We start from the raw sequence: 21,277 nt of genomic DNA on the forward strand, positions 1-21,277 counted from the left end.
TTAGCCTAGAAATCTAGCTGCACCCTAGTGGCAGCAAATCTATTTGCTCCGTAGGTGGGTCTAGAAACGAGCCATAGGAACTTTTTGAGTCTCGAACACCGTTTGTGTTCACCAATCACAGCGCTCTATCTGTTTAGAGAGTCGTTGGGCGGGCTTAACGCAATGACGACATACATTTTAATTGGCTTGTCAGGCTAACGTCATCCTGCTCTTTGTTCTGATTGGTCGTAGCGCTACCCTATTGGTGCAGAGGTAGTTTGAAAGACAGCCTTCATCCCGCCCCCTGGATTGAGCCGAGGTCTACCGGTCGTTGCCAGACTAGACATTTCAACATTATCACGCGATATTTAATGTCAAGAAATAGCCAATTTCATAGTAATGTCATCTTTTTCATAAAGGCAAAAGATTGCACATGCTTTTCATGCTTGAGCTTTTTTGGTAAGGCCAGACCTTTTTCAGTTTCTCCACCAAGTCCTTGCAATTGACCGTTATTTCTAGGCTATTTCTAGACATTATGACACAATTACTTGTTATTTCTTGACATTAACACATAATTAGTGGCCTGTAAATTAAAGGGTTACCCAATTTTCTGTGCTGTTGTTTAATGTTTGTGTTGCGTTTGAGGACCCCTTGAAAACGAGGTGATCCCACAATTTATCTCAATCCTCTTTCTAAGGTGTGTTTTTTCTTTCTTCGTATGGTTTGTAAATGTGACGGTCCAGTCTGTGTTGGATTTAAAAAATTTCCAGCAGGTGACCAGCTGGATGCAGCTGCAGCTGTTCCTACAGTTGCTAGGTAACGGTAGCTGGGCTTTTTGGCGGTATAGGTCTGGAAATGCATTACTCCTCCTCCGTAGACTAACACACCGTCTCATTTACATTGTCCTCCGTTGACCTCGTAGGGCGTGAAGCCCCCCTGAACTGAGACACAGCTATTTTATGATGATTATTTTGGTTAATGATTTCTAAACGCGCTCAATGATAAAACATCTGGAAGCAGAAACGGACGATTCCAGATGTGGTCCAGAGTTTTGTCTGTTTGTGATAACCACTACTCTCTGACTGGGCCGAAGCTTTAAAGCCAGCGGTGGCCAGATGTTTTATTGTTCTATTTAAAAAAAAATTATTATTATTGTACCAGTATGAATGTGCGTGACATCATCAGTTCCTGGTCGTCATGGCAACCCAACTGAAAGCCGTCCATCTCCCCCTCCTTGTTTGTTTGTTGTTCTCTGGACAGTCAGTCTGGGTTTGGGTTTGGGTTTGGCACCCCCACCCCCCTTCCCCCAGTGATGCATCCTGGGAAAAGTTCACGGTACTACAGACACGTACAGTACAGGTGGGGGGTTATGTAACAGTGGACGCTGGCCGGACAGAGGCTTGGATGGAGAATGTGTCAGCGGTGGCGTTCGTATGTATCAGCCGATGGCCAGGTGATGACATACACGCTGCAAAAACTCAAAATCTTACCAAGAATATTTGTCTTATTTCTAGTCAAAATGTCATTTCTAGTCAAAATAAATCTAATTATACTTAAAATAAGACTTATCACATTTAAAAAGTAGCTTGTTTTTAGACACTTTTAAAAAAAAACTTTTTTCAAGCAAATTTTTCCACTTTAAATAAGTAGAAAAATCTGATAGTGGAGCAAGTTTTTCTTTCTTATTACAAGCACACAAAAAAACCTGCTTTCACTGGCAGATTTTTCTACTTATTTCAGTGGAAAATTAGTTTGAAACAAGTGAAAACTGTCAAATTTCTAGATGATGAGTCTTATTTTAAGTGACAAGAAATTAGTTTTGACTAAAATTGAGACATTTTGACAAGAAATAAGACAAATATTCTTGGAAAGATTTAGAGATTTTGCAGTGTGGGGTCTGATATTGTCCTTTTCCTTGTAGTGCAGTGCAGAGCCACTGGTCACAGGAGCCTCCACTCAACATCCCACCCGCCACCACAGACACACACAGATACAGACACACACAGATACAGACACGCACAGATACAGACACACACAGATACAGACACGCACAGATACAGACACACACACACACACACACACACACAGATACAGACACGCACAGATACCGATATACAGACACAGGTACAGACAGATTCATGAGGAGAAAATGGTTCTTGGTTAGAGAAACTTGGTGACAATCGACCTGGATTGACCAAACAGGGAGAGCTTGATAAGTCAAGGTCTCGTCTCTTCCTGGAAGGATAAAGCGAGAGAGCGTCAGAGGGACGGAGAGACGACGTGGTGGACGGGACTACAGACAACAGAGGAGAGGGACAGACAGACCAACAACAGAGGAAAACTACAACAACACATCTGAGACACAACAACAGCTCACAACAGCAAACACCGACAGATGAGACAGACAGAGAGAGAGAGAGAGAGAGAGACAGAGAGGAGAAGAAATCCACCCTCTGCTTCAGTTCACTGTCATGTGATGCTGCTGTTATTCTTGGTCGTGGTTATCTAACGCTGCAGCCTCTTAAAACACCACCTGCTTTCTGTTTGTTTTACCTGGATGATCTCTGCGCTTTAACGTTTCTCACACAGACAACAATCGTGTTGCTTCCTCCACTTTCTGCCGTAATGAAAAGATGTTGTTATATAGGCTACAACGCCACATGTCACTGCTATAATGAGATTATAACAAAAAAAGATAATATTATAAGCTTTTATAATTTTGTTCTTACATTATTCATTATTTCTTTTTTCATCTCTGCTTTTCAGACTGTACTTTAAACACAACACACATTACTGATGCATTGTGTAACGATCTGTTTAACATACTTGTGAGGGTCCAAAATTTTGATCTTTGTTTATTGCAAAAGTCACTAATATGTGGACTGGACTAGAGTCTGGATCTGCATTCAGACCTGAACCTAAAAATGATTTATTACTGAGGGACTAATAGATTCATAAGAAATAAAAGGGAACTGGGAAACAAAGTTGAATTTTGAAACCATTATAATGAGGAATGGGAACAGGGTGAAACAGAAGTCTATCTTGTCCTATCTGTACATTATCTAACTAATATCTAAATTAGTAATAATTATAACTTGTTTAACCACTAGCGCAGCTTCTCTGGTCTTTATGGTACTCGTGTCATGTGACGCTACCACTGCAACTTAAGTCAGTCCATGAGTAAACACATAGAGAGTCAAGACCAGAAACAATAGTCCAATAAACAAGTGTGTAAAGTGGAATTTAAGAGGAAAATACATGTTCAAACTGTTCAGTTTTGAAGATGTGTTAAGCTCATTCCTTTAAAGGAGTTGAGAGTTGAAAAAATCTGAAAATGGAAAGTGAAACCTCACTTTTTAGTTTGTTTTTCTAAGATTAAGCACTTTGTTTTAAGAGAAGCTTTCCTATATGTAGAATACTGAATATTAGATTTGCTGTTACTTATACTTTGCCACATATTCAACAGCCAATCAGTGATGGTGTCTGTAACAGTGTTGTGTGATGGGGTCGGGTGGATTCTTTCTTCACAGAGGAGGAGGAGAGGAGGAAGGAGGTGGGATGATGGAGGGATGGAGGGATGGAGCGACAGACACACAGACTGGTTTAAAGTCCTTGTGCGCTGCTGATGTTGAGAGAGCCTGTCCATTCAGTCCAATGGGAATGCTGCATTCAGGAACATACCGACAATACAAGTGTCACTGCAGGGTACTGTCTGAAAGACTGGCGAACATACTCTCCTGTCACCTGCTCCTGTAAAGCTCCTTGTTTCTTCTCGGTCTCGGTCAATATGGAAGATTATTTAAAATCTTTATTCTAGGAGCAAAATGACGACTTTAAAATTTTAAGATTTTTAGGTTTCAGATTTTTCTGGAGTGAACAGGAAGGCATCACGTGAGTGGAGAGATGTTTTCCACACGTCCACAGTGTGCAGACTGAAAATAGACGGTGGGAGCGAGTGCATCGCAAAAGGCATTCATCAACGGGAAGGGAAGAGCACTGACACTGAACGAAATGTAAGGCCATGTGGTATCATCATCATCATCATCATCATCATTGTGAAGAACATTATAAACAACAAAAAAAATCGTCATTTTAACTCAGTGAATCCACTGTGAGAGGAAAATCGTAGCAGTAGGGGAGGGAGAGGTTGATAAAATGCAAAAAACAGAGGCAAACAGCTGGATTCCTCGGTTTGCAAACAGGGTAAAGAAAGAAAGAAAGAAAGAAAGAAAGAAAGAAAGAAAGAAAGAAAAAGAAAGGGAGCGACACGGTGCTAGAAAGGGGACGAGGTAGACTTTCAGGTAGCATGCTAATAAAGGGAGCACAGGCTGGGGGGGGGGGGAGGTAACGTCTGGGGTAAATGCGATGGTTTCTCCTGAAGGAGGAGGAGGGGGGGGGATTTAAATGTATAAGACTTTGATTCTTATGCTTTTAAATCCACATCTGGCAAAGGGAGGTCAGTCTACAGGCTCGGGGGCAGCAGCAGAAAGAAAGGGGGTGAGGGAAAAGGAAAAAAAAAGGGGGGGGAGGGGGGGATAACAGGTGTTGTTCTTTTTTGTTGCGTTCAGGGAGGGGGGAGGGGGGTTGGGAGGTTGTTTTTCGTTCTCCGGAGAGGTGGGGTCTACCTGTTCCTCTCGCAGCGCCTGCTGCTTTTTGGTCTTGCTCTGGCGGTAGTACTCCATGATCATCATGGCAGCGTAGATTTTGCCCACCGTCAAGTCTGTGGCTGCTGAAAAAATGACAAGTTACCCTGCAAGATTAGACCCGAGCGAGATGGGACCCTGAGCCGTGGGGGGAGGTGGGAGTGGGGGGACAAGACACATACACATCACCAACACAATAACATGCAGAATACACCAGTGATGGAGGAAACTCTTGTTTAGCGTCAGTCCACAGAGGGAAGGAGGAGACCTGCTGTATGTTCAGGTTCAGGTGAGTCTAGTCCGCCTCCAGAGGTCAGAGGTCAGTGGTGATCAATATCTATGACCAACAACACTCAACATTAGTCCTATTGGTGCACTGGCATCCAGAGGCACACAAAGGAAAAGGCTTAGGGCCCCCAATGGGAAAATCGGGCCCCTGATGGCCCCTCCTATTGGCAAACACTGCAAATAACAACTTTAACCCTCTCTCTTGTAAAGACACGACTGCTGTAGCTAACATCTAATTTAACTAATTTTAAATCACTTTTACAAAAAAAATGCATTTTTAACCAGTGGTGGACCTATTTTATATTGTTTATTGTGTTGGGCTTGTTGGGGTTTAAATACCATGGGCCACAGATTTTACTTTCACTTTCATTTGATCATTCATTGGATGGATCACTATTCGTCTCTATTTTCTCCTTGTTTTATGTATTTAAAATGATTTTTTTATGTGTGCAGAACTTTTTAACTTTATTATGAAAGGTGCTATATAAATAAAGTTTATTAAAATTATTATATTACCTGCAGATGAGGCATTCAGGGAACACACTACTACACATACTCCTATTTAACTCTTAGAAGTTATACTGTAGGTCTAATGCAGACAAACCTTCATGTTTGTGTGCACCCACAAACATGGTTAATAGATTTTTTAAACATTCAGTTTAAGCTCATTTACAGCATTGTTGATACCACTTTATTCAAATTTTTAAGGTATAAACATGCAGAAGAAAATCGGTTTCCAATCGCCTCTGAGCGTTTCAGTCTGATCTGGAGAAGTCCAGTCTTAGTCGGACTCACAATTTTACGTCCAGTTATAGACGGATTAAAACCATAATTTGATTTTTAAATGTACTGACTGTCTAAACCTCCTTCATGAAGCCTCCTCTGAAACGGAGCTGAGCTCCGTCGCTGGTGCACGACACACAAATACAATATTACATTACAACACTGTACAGTTACTAAACACAACAGAGCTGGTAGTCTTTTCACAGGCAGATGCTGCACCTTTCTATATCTTATCAATCAATCATCATTCTCCATACGACCATACTGTCTTATCTAAAAATAAATATGTCTGATCTAAAATATTAAGGCTGAGGACTGGGTAGCCACCTCACTAAGAAAGACGTGGTGGTGGTGGACGCCTCGGTCTAATGATGCCTGAGAAAACAGGAGCTCAATTTTTTTCTAAAAACTCTGGACATGTATCCCCAGAGTTTGGATGAAACACATAAAAAACATTTAAAATCAGAAAAATATTGAGCTTTGTTTTTGGTTGTCAAATAAAAACAAAATAGCGGAGAAGGTTCTTAGTGAATGAGAGGCGCCCTTTTCAAAGTGGCACAGCTACAAGTCCTTCAGCATTAAAAGTGTATTATAGTGTGTGATGATAAGATATGACCACACATATCTTATTAAACTACTGGACAATAAGACATGCCAGTGCATTGTATATTATCAGGTGACATGCATGTAACAAAACAGCCTGAGGTTATTGCTACACATGCATATATACATAATTATACTTGGGTTTTACTAGAATCACCTCAATAATCTGATTCTACACAGATCTACCTGGAAGTGGTCACTCATCACAATCAATAATAACTTGTCAGTCTAGATCTATTCCACCTATTGATCTGCCTCTAGTTTTCTTCCTGTAGTGAAAAGACTTCTATAGAGGATCTTCTATAGCAGGCACCCCCTGATACCAGGTCTGACCGAGTGGGTGGAGAGATCAGCAGTGTGTGTTTGTGTGTGTGTGTGTGTGTGTACTACTGTCTCCACTGTGTGCTGGGGAGCCTACAATTCATGTGTGGTGTGGCGCATTTGTGTATAAGATGTTTATATGTAAAAATAAATGATGCTGGGACTAATTTAATATAATGATTTCTGCCAAAGTATGAACTCAAAAGCCAAAATTGGGCTACAAATGGCACATGGTTAATGTAGAGGCCAAATCCCTAGACATCATTGAGAAACTCTGGGTTCATTTGTACGGACAAAGTCACAGTTTGTATTTTTTCTGATAATTAGCAGTCAATCAAGAAGTTGAGTGTTCCTGAATATAAGCTTGCAGAGAGGTATAGTAAGAAACTTTCTGTTGAGACTGTGACAGACAATGAAGAATAACTAACATCCCTTAAATAATTTTGGTTTATTGCCAGTCTGCCTCCATTTTTGATGTGGAACCTCTGTCTCCCTCTACTGGCAGAAGGAGTAGTTACACCCACAGTGCTCTCCAATGAGGAAAAGCCAAACAGACCAATCGATTGTCGGTTCTCACCGTGATCCTGAGTGTCTGTTTTTCTGACTTGTCTTGGATGTGTCTTTGTTTTTATTCCTGCATTTGTTGCTTAGGCTTCTTCCGCTTTGGTAAACCAATGATTTAACATGGTTACTTGTTACGGTGCAAGAATGTCATGAAAGACACCAGGGAGAAGACTCTGGAGATCTACCCTGATGCTGACAGACTTCATCAACATCATGTGAACTTGTTTAGCTTGAACACAACAGACATTTATTTATATACAAGTCCAACGGCGTGGCTTTAAAATACACCAACTAAAACCAAAGGTGCTGCTCACTGCAGGGTTGGTAAAGCAAGAGGATGGTGAGCAACAGAACCTCTCTGGGGTTCATCTGGACCAGCATATTTTCAGTCCATATTAATTGGGCCTGGTGTTGACTTAAAGGGATAGTTCACCCTAGAATGATATTTCGCTCATTATCTACTCACCCTCATGTTGACTAAGGGCTGGAAGAAGTCTCAGAGTCCTCCGTCCCTTCTCTGAGTTACAGGGGGTCTTAGCGTAGCAGTGCATTTCAAAGCAACGGTTGTAAAGGGACACCAGAGCTCTTCGTAAAAAAACACACACAAAAAAACATCCAAATACCTCCATGATGCTCGTATGTAATGTCCGTCTTGTGCTGAAGCCCCAAATTGCGTAATTGTCCCGAAAAAAATTAAATAAGTCCACATTCCAAGCATGTTTGTAGCATTAGCTCTGTGTCTGTTGTCCGGTCTTCCGCTGCCAGCGCGCATGCGCAACCAGACTGAGACTCGAGTCGGTCTCAGTGCGAACTTTGCGCATGCGCGCTGGCAGCGGAAGACCGGACAACAGACACTCCGGAGCTAATGCTACAAACATGCTTGGAATGTGGACTTATTTAATTTTTTTCGGGACAATTACGCAATTTGGGGCTTCAGCACAAGACGGACATTACATACGAGCATCATGGAGATATTTGGATGTTTTTTTGTGTGTGTTTTTTTACGAAGAGCTCTGGTGTCCCTTTACAACCGTTGCTTTGAAATGCACTGCTACGCTAAGACCCCCTGTAACTCAGAGAAGGGACGGAGGACTCTGGAACTTCTTCCAGCCCTTAGTCAACATGAGGGTGAGTAGATAATGAGCGAAATATCATTCTAGGGTGAACTATCCCTTTAACCCTTTGTCGGGCAAGTAACCACATTCAGTAACTTTTTTGTGACAAATGAAGTAAGTTTTAAATACTTTATATACACCTGTTTTTAAAAAATGATTACCCCCGAAGTGTGAAGAACCATAGATGGTAACGTCTTTGTCCTTGATTTGCAAAAACAAAATAAAAAACTCTTCTAATATCTTCCAATAATGATCGAGTTTTGAATTTCAAAGTATGTCAAGGCTTGGTGGTACTGTAAGTAATGACCCAAAACCTAGCATACAGTATATAACTCTACCAATACAACCTTTGCTACAACAGTATCTCTGGTTTAGATGGGCCTCCCAACAAACACAAACTGATGTTCTCATGAACCGGAGGCCAGAAAGTGGCTTTATCTTTGTATTATTGGAAAACCCAGTGAGTTACTGAGTTAACAAGAGTTTACGAGGGTTTATGAACTTGGGAACAAGAGTTCTATCGTCAAGGGATCATAAAATCTGATTGGGGCTCATACGGACAATATTTTGCAAATCTTGACCTTGAGTTTTTATGTATCTCGTAAGCGATCAAGTGTCAGTCAATGGGACTTTGGACTGCTGTGAAACTACCTAAATATCTCAATGGCAACCTGGCTCATAGTTGATTAGATATGTTGCTTTGGACCAAAGAGACGTAGAGATGAAGAGAGCCTACAGTGGTGGATGTATGCATGAAGATCTTTATATGCATGTATGCGTGTAGGTAGGCCTTCGGTGTGTGAGTTCAGTGTTGTAGTGGCCTGATCAGGAGATGCGAAGCAGTGAATGACACTGACTGGTAGAAGCTGTCCTCTTGGTGAGTTGGTGATCGGACACACAAACACCACTATGCGCTCTTCGCCTGCAACTTACCCTTGTGCGGTGTGACCAGCAGGTCCAGAGTCTTCTGGGACAAGTTTGGCCAAATCGCCATCATCTCCTTTCTCAGTTCTGCGTCCATCTGGTGCTTGTCTGCACCACCTGAGGCAGCCCCCGCCCACCACCCGCCACCCAGACCAGTCCACACACCAAACACACACACACATACACCAAACAGTTGCACAAACATTCATTTGCACATAAACACAATGCGAAGAAGGTGCAGACCAAAAGGGTGGCACGATGGCACAAAACCCCAAAAGAAATATATTTATCCATTCACCCGTTTGCACACACACCCAAAACAAAACAAAAAAGTATTTAGTTAGTTAGTGTCACAGTTTTTGTCATATTTGCTGCAAATAATCTGAAGCATTTGTTGCAGAGAAACAGTTGGAAAAATACCCAGGAACACCCGGGAATATCAGACAGGACGAAGAGACAGAGTCTAAAGAGGGGTGATAGTACTTTAGGGTGGGGTGGGGTGGGGGCGGCGTACCCTTGGCAATCTTTATATCCAGTGCTGTCCTGATCAGAGCCATGAGGGTGGAGTTAAAATGCACCGTGTTGTCGTCGGCAACCGGCAGATCCATGCGCAACAGCCTCTGTGGAGAGCCAGTCAGGATGACAGGATGAGAAAGGGACGTGTCCTTCAGCGAAAAGGGGCGGTGTTCCTGAACCTCCAAGGAAGGGGGGTAGGGGGTTGGGGGTCGGGGGTGGAGGCGGGGGTTGAGAGAGCTCCATAGACAGCAGCCAATTAGAGCCCTGGACTGGATTTGTCCAGGTGTCTTAGTCAATGTTCCCTGAGACAGATTGGTGTTGAGGAGTGGACGATTTCAAGTGTCACTACGACTCTGATCAATGAAGCACAATGAGTCAAGTGATTGATTGAGTTTTAAACGTCCTCTAGTAAATTCGTGCTGCATTCAGGTTCAACCGCTGAGCCGTTGTGGGTGTGTTTAAGTACTTAATGTCTGCTGCACACGTTTTTTTTCTCCATCCTTTCATTTAAGTGCATGCATTTGCAATTGTTGCAAAGAGCATTTGCTTGGAGGAAAGAAAGGTGACTTCCTGCGTCTCCTGTTCATTTGTTTTTTTTTGTTTGTTTTTTTCCCAGTGATACTCTACGTTGACAGCACAGCTATCCAATGAGGGCCATCTGCTGCTAAGCAACTGTGAGAGCCGAGAACCACAAGGAAGAACAATCAGAGCCAAAATGGCCTCCGACCCAACCTGTGCCCATGTTCCCTAAAATGTGTGAATGCATTGGCGCATTTACACATCTCTGTTGTTACACACATAGAGATATAGATATAGATATATAACAGTACACATACACCAAACCCCACCCACACCAACCCCCTAGCATCCCTCCCCACCCACTTACACACAATTATTTGCACAGACTGCAATTAAGGGCGCTTAATTGGAGTCCTTAGGAGACAAACTAGGTCGACTGGAGAACAATAACAGTATCACTGGTGTAATTCTGCTATTTTTCAGGAGACTGCTGTTGTTTATTTTAACTGAGGCATCCGCTATAGAGCTCCCCCTACCTGTCAGGAGGTTCCCTGTCTTTAAAAAACATTTCTATACCAAGGTAAAACCAATGGAGAAACCCGCAGATAGAACGAAACAAGCCTGAGGGTAGGTGGGAGGGGGCCACCTGGGGGCCCCCCTCCCCCGCGCTGCTTGTCGTTTCGTTCCTATCCTGACTTGGTTTGGCATCCATTGGATTTACCTACGAACATGAGCGTTGGGCACTCACGATGGCAAGCACGGTAGTACAATGGCGGTATGTGTGTGTGTGTGTGTGTTTGAAGGAGGGTGGGGGGGGTTGTGTATACATGCTCGTGTGTTCCTGAGTGTTGTGCGAGTGTCGGGCATGCCCAGAGCCAACAAGTCGTGTGTCAGGCAGAGGGCATCGGCCAACATCCACAGCGCTCGGCAGCAGCAGCAGCAGCAGCAGCGGCAGCGGCAGCGCAACAGCAGCAGGCTCGATGTCGCCCGTAGCCATGCGACACAGAGTGCGGGGAATCGCATGCAGCACCACACAACACACCCCCGCTAGGAAAAAAACCCACACACAGAGCATGCAGCATGCCTTTTTTACTACACTCCCATTATCTAAGCCCCAACTCTTCCCACCTGCCCAGCCTAATATACCCCTTCCCTCCACCCTCCACCCACCACCACCTCCATTTCCCTTAAAACCCACTTTCACAATACAAGCAGCCGTGCATCCGCGCAAAGAGAGTATCCTCAGTCTAATTGGGTTAATCCTACTGACTGATTCATTTCGTATCTTTTTGTTGTTTGGTTGTTGTTGTTTTTTTGCTTTTTGTGCTCTACATTCATGATTCCCTTAATTAGAAAAAGTCAAATTGAACAGCGATGGTTGTGTTTCATATCAAGTCAAGATCTCTCTCAATGCCAAACGGGTGCAGTGTCTTTAAGGGGGACTCAGAGTTAGAGGATTAGAGTTGTGGCATTCCCTGAAAGAAGAAAAAAAAAATCATAGAGAAGATCAAAAAGAGATGATTGATGTTCTGTTTTTGTTTGGTTTTGGACCAACCAGACTTTGTGGTAGAAGTAGTAGTACTTGTAGGGTAAAGGGGGGGAGGATGGGGAGTCTATCAAAGAGGGGGACACACGGTAGGGGGGTTGGGGGGCAGTAGTTAGTCGACTTAAAACTAGGTGGATCTAAGCTTGGTCATGAGATGTGGTTACAGATAAAAAAGGGAAATGAGAAGGGAAGAAGAAGAAGAAGAGGAGGAGGAGGAGGAGGAGGAAGATCGTGGAAACACTGAAAGAGTAAAAGAGGAACTGAGAGGACGTGTCTCAACTGGAGGCAACAGAGAGAAACTGAGTGTGTGTGTGTGTGTGTGTGTGCATGTGTGTGTGTGTGTGTGTGTGTGTGTGCATGTGTGTGTTGAGATAGAAAAAAGGGAGAAGAGAAGAGAGGCTGAAAATTACAGAACAAGACAAGAGATAAAGACGAGGACTTAAAAACAACACTGACAGAAGTTTACTGAGAAGTTCAAAGGTGCCGTAAAAAAACAAAAAAAAGAAAAAAAAACTAGTGAGGCCGAAGCCTCCGGGTCCACTACAGGGAAGACCGAGACAATCGTCTGAACTTTAAGAGGAAATCAGTGTGAAAAAGGTCAAAGATGTCCGACCTCCATCTCTCTATGCCGAGACAAGACGTGACGACTCTCTGATCTCCAGATAAGAAAAAAAAAAAAAAAAAAGGTCCTTTAATGGACTTATGGAGTCTATAACTGGAGGGCTGTGATGGCTGAAGTATGTGATGGGAGGGGGGGAAAGGGGGGGCACTGCCAGAACAGTACTGGAGAGAGAGAGAAAGGAAAGAGTATGAAGAGACAGAGCACAGGCTCTGATGGAGGGATAGATGGATGATATGATGGGATGAGGTGATTGCAGACAGACATGTGGACGCAGAGATAGAAGGACAGAGAGAGAGAGACAGTTGAGAGATCAAAGAGAAAAGAGAGAACAACAAAAATGAGTAAAAAGTGAAGGAGAAAAAAAAGAGGAAGAGAGAGGAAAAAGGAGGCTGACGCTCGGATTCAACAAGGGATCTAATGTGTGAACAGTAAATCTGTATTAATATAATATGATTCTGCAGGTAAAGAGATAAGTCTGAGTTACTTTGACATCTGCAAATGTCTGGGGCCCCTGAGGGGACAAGTGGCCCCTGAAGGCCCCTTCACATTCTCCCTTTTTGTAATGACAACTATAAACTTAAACTTTCAACTGAAGCCTTCATGTTGTCTCAGTGTGCTATGTTTGCCTCTGCAGAGTTCTATACTGCATGTGAGGCTTTCAGGGTCCATCTGTAAATTGTAGCTCCTACCAAATAGTCTGCATATGAGGCGTTTAAGGAACATCTGGGAACATCTATATACACCCTGAAGGGGTGGAGTAGGAGGTGCCTCAGAGTCAAGGATCTCCACCTGTTTGGTTATATACTGTATGTATTACCGATACAGATACAGTATAAATAGCCAGTTTGACATCAAGTATTTTACAGATTTCATGCACCTCGTGTTTATTTTTCTCTTTGGAAGGCCCTGAATTAATGAACTTTTCTGTCAACAGTAAACAAAGATTCTGTTTTTCTATCGTAAACATTCAAACTAAGTTGAAAAAAACAAACAAAAATTATTCTAAGAAATATAATGTTGGATATTTGTCTCTGCCCCTGAACACATCAAACATGATCAGCAACATAGCTGAATCTGGGCGTCAGTAAAGAGGAAAAAGAGAGAGAAGAGAGAGACAGAGTGACAGAGTGGAGGACAGAAAGTGCAGACAACAAGACAAAGAGATGCTGAGATGCTCGACCCAGATCTTTACCCTGACGGTCTGAGGCCAAAGACTCAAGTTTCCTTGCATGTCAAAGAAAAAGCAATAAGAATCCAAATGCATCTTGGAAGAAGACCAAAAAAAGGGGGGAAAACTAAGAAGGGCCAGAACTTTTCCTACTCATATTCATTACAAATCATTGTTATCATTATTTGCATGTGCACAGCGTGTGCACGTGTGGGGCATGTGTATGCGAGCACTAAAGAGCCATCCACAGGAATAAGAGACCCAGAGGACCGAAGACAGACGCCCTTGCCGTTCCTTCTGTACCTGCATCGTCAGCACAGAGCTGCACGGTGTGAATAGAAACCACTTTACATGATGTTTGGATCTAACACTGGTCCAAATTTATTTAATTATGCATGATCCATAATGTGTTATCCATCGATTTTTCACACTTTAGTAGATGTGAGTGGGTCAACTGGTCCTCAGGATGTCATTTTTCTTTTAATATGTTGCAAATAATCAACAAATGTGGCCGGATAATATGTTTCATTGATACTTTTTACATCATTTACTTTCAATTTTTGGTTTTAACTTAAGAACGAATAAAACAGGCTGAAGCGTATGTATTATTCTATGTATAGCTATAGAGTGAAAATATGCAAATTTCTATTTAAAAGGAAGTTGTTTTTCTTGCTTCATGTTTAGTTTCATGTCTGTTTAGCATTTGTGGATGTGTGTGTGTGGATGTGTGTGTGTGTGCGTGCATGCGTCCGTGCAGGTTGCAGAGGGACTGGCAAAGCCTCCTCCGTTCCCTTACTCCTGCGGCCTGACTAGGGGGGAGGAAATAAAAAAAGATAAAATATAAAAGAAAAGAGGGATCGACTACCACTCCACTATCACTTCACTTCACTGCACGACAAAAGCCCATCCCTCCATCCCCGCGGTCGGAGAGAGAGAAGAGAGGACAGCGCTCACCACCACCACAACCACCACTAACAGACAATGAGGAGAACACCGCTGGGAGGAGGAGGAGGAGGAGGAGGAGGAGGAGGAGAGGAGGAGGGGGTGAGGAAGAAGAGGAGGAGGAAGAAGAGGAGGAAGGGAGGTTTTAGCAGGTGAGAGAGGAGGAGGAGGAGGTTTCTTCTCCCCAGCGATGGGGAGGTTTCAGAACGGAGATGGGAGGGGACAGACAGAGGAGAGGGGAGAAGAGGAAGAAGAATGAGGGGATAAAGGGAGGAACGAGAGAGAGAGAGGGAGAGAAGGAGGAGGGAGGGGGGAAGTGGGGAGGGGGGCGAGTCTACCTTATAGGCGACCCGGGCGGGACACCTCTTCCCAAGGCCTAGCGGCGGACACATGTGTCTTAGCATCTGATACATGTCTGTGTAACTGATCCGGCCGCTGGGGTGGCCACACACAAACACACACACACACACACACACACACACATGCATTCAAACACCCACGCACCAACACACACACACCGGACAGAACAAACGAAGACGGACGACATGAAAACGAAAGAAAGAAAAAACGATGAGGGGCGGGGAGAGGGAAGAGGAGGAGGAGGAGGAGGGAGACAAACAGAGGTGAGTTTCAGGGAAGAGGAGGAGACATGAGGAGAAAAGTAAAAGAAAACCGACAAAGGAAAGGAGGAAGAAGGAGGGAAGGAGGGAGGGGGGAAGGGGGGAGAGGGGGGAGGGGGGGAACAAATACACAGAGGTTATTGTTTTGATCGCTGTGGATTATGTGGTTGCTGTGGTGAGAAGAAAGAGAGGAGGAGGAGGAGGAGAGAGAGAACGAGGGGGTGTGTAACTACGTGGCTTCTAGTCTGGTTTATCATAAAGTACCGGGGAGGGAGAGGAGGAGGAGGAGGAGAGGTAAGAAGAGGAGGAGGAGGTGTTGTTTAGTTTAGTTAGTTAGTTGTTGTTATTGAGATAGTACCGTTCTATGCGAGGTGAAAAACGAGGGGGTTTGGGTTTTTCTTTTTTCTTTTCTTTTCTTTTTCCTTTTTTTTTTTTTGGTTCTTTGCCCTCTTTCAGCCGCTCGGATAGAACTGGCAGCGGGGCTTCCAGCAGGCAGAGAAAAGCACCGCTGCACAGGTCGTCGGAGTGATCGCGTCACAATGACAAGTCAATGCAGTCCCATCAGATACTGAGGCTGCGTGTCCACCAGGAGCCTCCGCACACCGCCGCACTGCACACGGCGCTCATGGGAGCCCTCGCTGCTGAGGATGAGGATGATGGTGATGATGATGAAGAGGGTGCTCAACAGCTGGGTCTCGGCTTTTTCGGGCGTCAGGTCGCCCACATCACAAAATAAAACCATCATTTAACGGTAACACTTTATAGTAAGTACACGCTATCAACTCATTGAGTGCCGCGCTCCTTTCCAAAGTTTTAGTCAAGTGTACCGGCAATTTAGACCATTTTTGACGATTTTTGTAGAGCCACAGTGTATTCTATATTATTGCCACCAACACATACTGTGGCTCATTTGAAAGGTGAAACTTTATGCTTCAAATGGCCACAAACCGTTTGTTTCTACGTGCCTCCGTTCCTGAGAAAACTCAAGCTAAACATGGCTGGGTTTCACCAAAATCCCTGCTTTTTTTCTAGAAAAGGAGATAGAGCGTCTTTTATGAAAGGAGCTCTGTTTGTGCCTGTCGCTCTTCTGACACTTGCATTTCTGGATCAAAGGGCTCGTGTAAGACAAATATATACAACAATTGTTGTTCTATTCACAAAACCACCATCGGGGGCAGGGGGGGGGGCCACTAAACAACAATAACACAGACGCACCGTGCCATGTCACAGCCTCTCGCCACTGAATGTGATGGTCTCTCGGCCAAAAGCAACGTTTAGCGTTTTTTCTCTCATTGGATTTCTGTGGCTCTACATACGTCATTGGGTATGCTTGATACGATTGGCTATAAGCTACGTATAGATGCATTTGATAGACATTCATAGCGCCCAATAAACAGCTCTAACCACACCTCAAATACGAAAAAATGAACGGGTGGTTCCCAGACCGAATCTCAATCTACATTGAGATGAGGTCTGGTGTTAGCCAGGCTACTATTAAGCATTAGTTAAGCATTAACCTGTTACCATTCCAACGGCCCGCCCGCGGGCCCCCGGGGGGGTTTTAAACAGGGAGGTGTCATAGAGGATGTCACCAGTCACTTGAAATAGTCATGCCACATATCGTTGGAAAGCTAAAACTCTTGTGATTAAAGATATGCCGACCATTCCTAAATATAATCATCACAGCAACACTCGAATCAGACTATAAACATGCTAACAAAGTTCGTAAAAAGCCGATATAACTCACGATTTGTGTCAGGGCAGGCTCAGGATCACAGGGTTTCCCCACAAACTTGGTGTCGTTACATTCAGAAAAGTCCAGTAAATCCAATCCAGTAAAGTATTTAGTCCAAAACACACGGTTGTACCGGTAGATAGCCTCATCCCGCTGCTGCATCTTATGAAATTACGCATTGTATATCCAGTAAATCCGTTTATTTCTCCTCATAAGTCCGGCGTTTACATGAAAACAATGTTTATTTCACTTCACAAAATGGCGCTGCGCTCTGACCTTTCGATTGACAGCTCACTCGACCAATCACAAGCTCCCTGTCCCCGGCTGCCGCCTGCAATAGCGAATGAGTGGCTGTGTCTGTATGAGGAACATCCCCTCCGACAGCGCTGAATGGCTTCAGCCAATAGAAACCGATCCCGATGGCACTGATGCATTGAATAGCCAATGAAATTCCGAAAAAAACGATGTGCTGCATTCACGGTCCCTGGGAAAATGCAGCACTGCCATTTTCATGCGTAACTTTGCAAAAGATGCACTTTGGCGCATGTATTGTTTCTCAATGGCAATTTTAGGAAAACGCCTAGATATACACTTAGAAAAACATGTGTAAAATACTATTTTTTAGCAGGATTGTTATCAAATTTGAACTGGGGCCAGGTAAGGCTTCATGCTGTGGTCCCATTGTGTTTTCCAGCTAAAATTCTCAGCTACACTCATCTTCAGGCATCTGATTGCAACAAAAAAATTCAGGCGAGAATAAAAACATTCTAATTCAGTGTGTTCCAACTTAGATTACTCAATGATAATAGCACTTATAGTGATTATTTCAGTTTGGGGAAAAACTTCAGAGTGTTACCTTTCAAAAGAGACCAAGCCCATCCATATTCTCCAAACAGTTCAAGAACAGCATTCAATTTACTTTGGGTACGCCTTGGATAGGCGAATATTACAGAATTTATAGGAGTGGTAATACTGAATTCATCATTTATAATACATGAATGCTCATTAGCATGTAGTTTATTAACACAGTTTAAAATGTTTTACTCATCATTGATAAGCACTAACTGTATTTATAAACTACATACTAATGAGTATTCATGCGTTATAAATGAGGAATTCAGTATTTATTAATGCTTAACTAATGCTTAATAGTGTGTACTTAATATAAAGTCCCATTTAACTTAACTCAAACTTGAATCTGCATCAAAGCCATTTGAACAGTTTCTTCAGTGTTTACATGATTATTTCTACTATTACTATTACTTAACTGGGTGATGCGACCCTGAGATTTCAATGTAAGTGAATGGAAACAGTTTAATCTGTGTATCTGTCTGCATGTGAACCAACTATGCTGTGTTTTTAAGAGCTTAAGGGCAAAATGAAAAGTTTATATGGGTCTGGCGATAAATAAATATGCACTAACTGGTAAAAGTCATGGACAACCTGAGACTCCCTGAACCAACAGCACCTGCCTACTTCAATGTCACATGGGAAGCAAAGTAGAGCAACAGTATACTTAGAAAGTAGATTGTAAAATAGCCAAAAGATGGCAGATGAGAAAAGACCAGTTTTAGTCTTTGCTATTACTGTAGTGTCTTACTGTGCACTGAAGACGTAAGGTCCAGGACCTGGGCACTAGGTGTTTAGCAGAAAAATGTCACATAAAACGACTATTTCTGACTAGTTAAGGACAAAATCCCCAGAATTCATCAGGAACAAACTCAAAATATGTTATTTTTTTGTTTTTTTGTGATGCAGGCCATCTGATCTTTTAACATGTGTTTTCCTCAGCCAGCAGACAGCAGCACCTTAAAAAGAGTGAAGACCAGCGATTCTTCCCACAAGCGCCTGCATGTCGGCACAGGCAGTTACGAAGAGGTACCTGGTGGACACAACACCTTTTGATGTCCAGAGTCCCTGCCCCAAACCACACACACACACACACTCAAAAGAAAACCCCCCACACACACACACACGCCCTGCCCTTTGAACCTTCTGCAGAGCCACACACAGAGCAGGAGGTTTGGCCACGTTATCGTAATGCAGTGTTTTCAGGTAACAGTGAATATATGAGCTGTTACCACAAGGCCTGTTACATTCTCCACTCAAGGTGTGTGTGTGTGTGAATCGACACTAGCATGTGGGATACACAAGCTCTCCGCTTACATAACAAATGCACACACAGGAGAGGTAACGTCAGTGCACTGTCTGCTATAACAAAAAAAAAAAAAAAAGGAAGACTCTATGCTACACTTGATGCCTGCAGGCTGAGAAGAAAAAAATGCTTATTTTAGATTTTTTTTTATTGATAGTGCAAATTCATGAGTTTAGAGAATTTGTTGTGTGCATTCTTTATGAAGAGCTTGTAACAGGCCTGACGGTTGTTTTGACACCTTGAATCCTTAAAACCACCACGTGCAGGATGTAAAACCTTCGTCCTTTGTGGCAGAGACATTTAAAAAAGTTTGATTGTTCTACATATAAAAATAAGACTCTATTGTAACATATAGAATATATTCTACACATGGTGGCTTTAATATTTAAGATTAAATATTGCAGCACAGTGGTTCACAAACATGTGTCATGGAGGCACAGGAATCTGCAGAGTATAAAGGATAAAGGTAGATAAAGCTCCATACAGTATAAAGGTAGATGTTTGTGTTAAAGCTCCATACAGTATAAAGGTAGATGTTTGTGTTAAAGCTCCATACAGTATAAAGGTAGATGTTTGTGTTAAAGCTCCTTCAGTATAAAGGTAGATGTCCATGTGTAGTGTGATTATAAAGCAGCTCTAGGTTCTATATTAATACTGTGAAAGTATCAAAGCCTCAGTCCACAGAGAAATGCACACAGCCTGTATTCAGAAACTGAGCCTTAAAATCAGCCGTCAGGACTTCCTGTCACTTTGTGATGTCACAACAAAGCCCCGCCCCCTCACCACCTGGACCCACCATCCATCAAACAACTTGCAGGTTTGGGTTTCTCTAAGTGTTTTTATTCTGAAATCTGTTACATTTTTTTTTTTTTACTAGATCACTCAGACAACTCAGCCAATCAAAAGAAAAGAGAGAGAAGAGCCTCCTCTCTTCTGATTGGCTGACCCCGACGAGATGGAAAAACTAACCTGAGATGGTTTTTGGTTCTTAAAGCCACAACTACGGCCTAGTCCACACGAACACGGGTATTTTTGAAACCGTGTGTTTCTCTGCACAGTTTGGCCTTTCATCCACACGTAACCGCAGTTGTGGGCTCCTGAAATCTGAGTTTTTCTGAGTTTTTTGTCGACATTGTTCGACGTCACTCTGTGCGAGGGTAAACAGTAAGTTGTTTCCATGGAGACTTGTGGAGCGCTCTAGACGTGACCAGCTGACGGAGTTGCTGCAGAGCCTCCAGTCTCTGGTTGCTGTTACCGGGTGCTATTTAGCATTTAGCATTTAGCATAGCCATTGTTGTTTTTTCCGGTATGAATTCTTCCAGCCTTGTGATTGGCTAGCTATCGCCACCTACTGCTTTGGAATGCACATGACATTGTTTGAGGCGAATTTTGCGGTCTCATGTGGACATAATTATTTTTTATCACACCGGTAGTGTGGACGCAAATTTTAAAAATTCCAGGGTTCATAAAAGTTTGGTTTCAAAAATACCCGTGTTCGTGTGGACTAGGCCTATATCTTCTTATCAATAAGTATTCTGGAGCTTGAGTTTGTTTTCTTGAGCCTCGATGACACACGGTAGGAAAAACACCGGCCTAGCTAACGGCTACAAAGGGTTAGCGTAGTGTGGCGCCAGTATATTCGGACCAAGCCCTCTCTGCGTATGTCTCTATACTACCCTCCCTCCTCACCCCCCACTGAACCCAAACTCAAACAAGAACAATGCACATTGCTCGACCGTTTTTTTTTCTGTCCAGGCAAAAAAATCAGACAGCAAGCAAGAAATAAAAGACGATGGCTGCCTAGGAGTCCAGACTCTAGCGTCTGACGTCATAACTGAATTAAAAAAAGTGAACACACCAGTGTCGTCATTAACCCCAGCGTTCAGTCAGAAGACAATAGCGAGTGCAGTGCACCACCTCATGCTTCACACACACCGCTTACCGGTGTGCGTGTGTGTGCATGTGTGTGAGTGAGAGATAGATTGTGTGTGTGTGCGCATTTCTGCATTGTCCCAAACATTCTCATTGTCATGTCAGAATGCATATACAACAGAAACACCACCACCACCACCACCCCCACCCAGAAATAAAATGACCCAATGGTGAAATGAGATTTAAAAACAAGTGAATAATGCAACAAACCCGAACAGAAAAGTCAAACCAAATGAAATAAAATATATAAATGAATAAAAGTTGAAATAGGAAATAAATTGTTTAAAAAATAAGTTAAAAAA

At 43.1% G+C, this 21,277-nt stretch overlaps 1 protein-coding gene across 1 annotated transcript in view; it reads right to left on the reverse strand.

Annotated features, from left to right (window-relative positions):
* cacna1ab (calcium channel, voltage-dependent, P/Q type, alpha 1A subunit, b) overlaps positions 1-21,277 on the reverse strand; it is a 215,910-nt gene that overhangs the window by 19,229 nt on the left and 175,404 nt on the right. Inside the window, 3 exon segments of the mRNA XM_085785651.1 lie at positions 4,605-4,708; positions 9,230-9,337; positions 9,735-9,840. Coding sequence (XP_085641777.1) covers positions 4,605-4,708; positions 9,230-9,337; positions 9,735-9,840 — 318 coding nt within the window.

Source organism: Trachurus japonicus, chromosome 1 (genome assembly GCF_045865225.1).
Source record: "Trachurus japonicus isolate A0001 chromosome 1, Traja_1.0".
In the NCBI taxonomy this organism is placed as follows: Eukaryota; Metazoa; Chordata; class Actinopteri; order Carangiformes; family Carangidae; genus Trachurus; species Trachurus japonicus.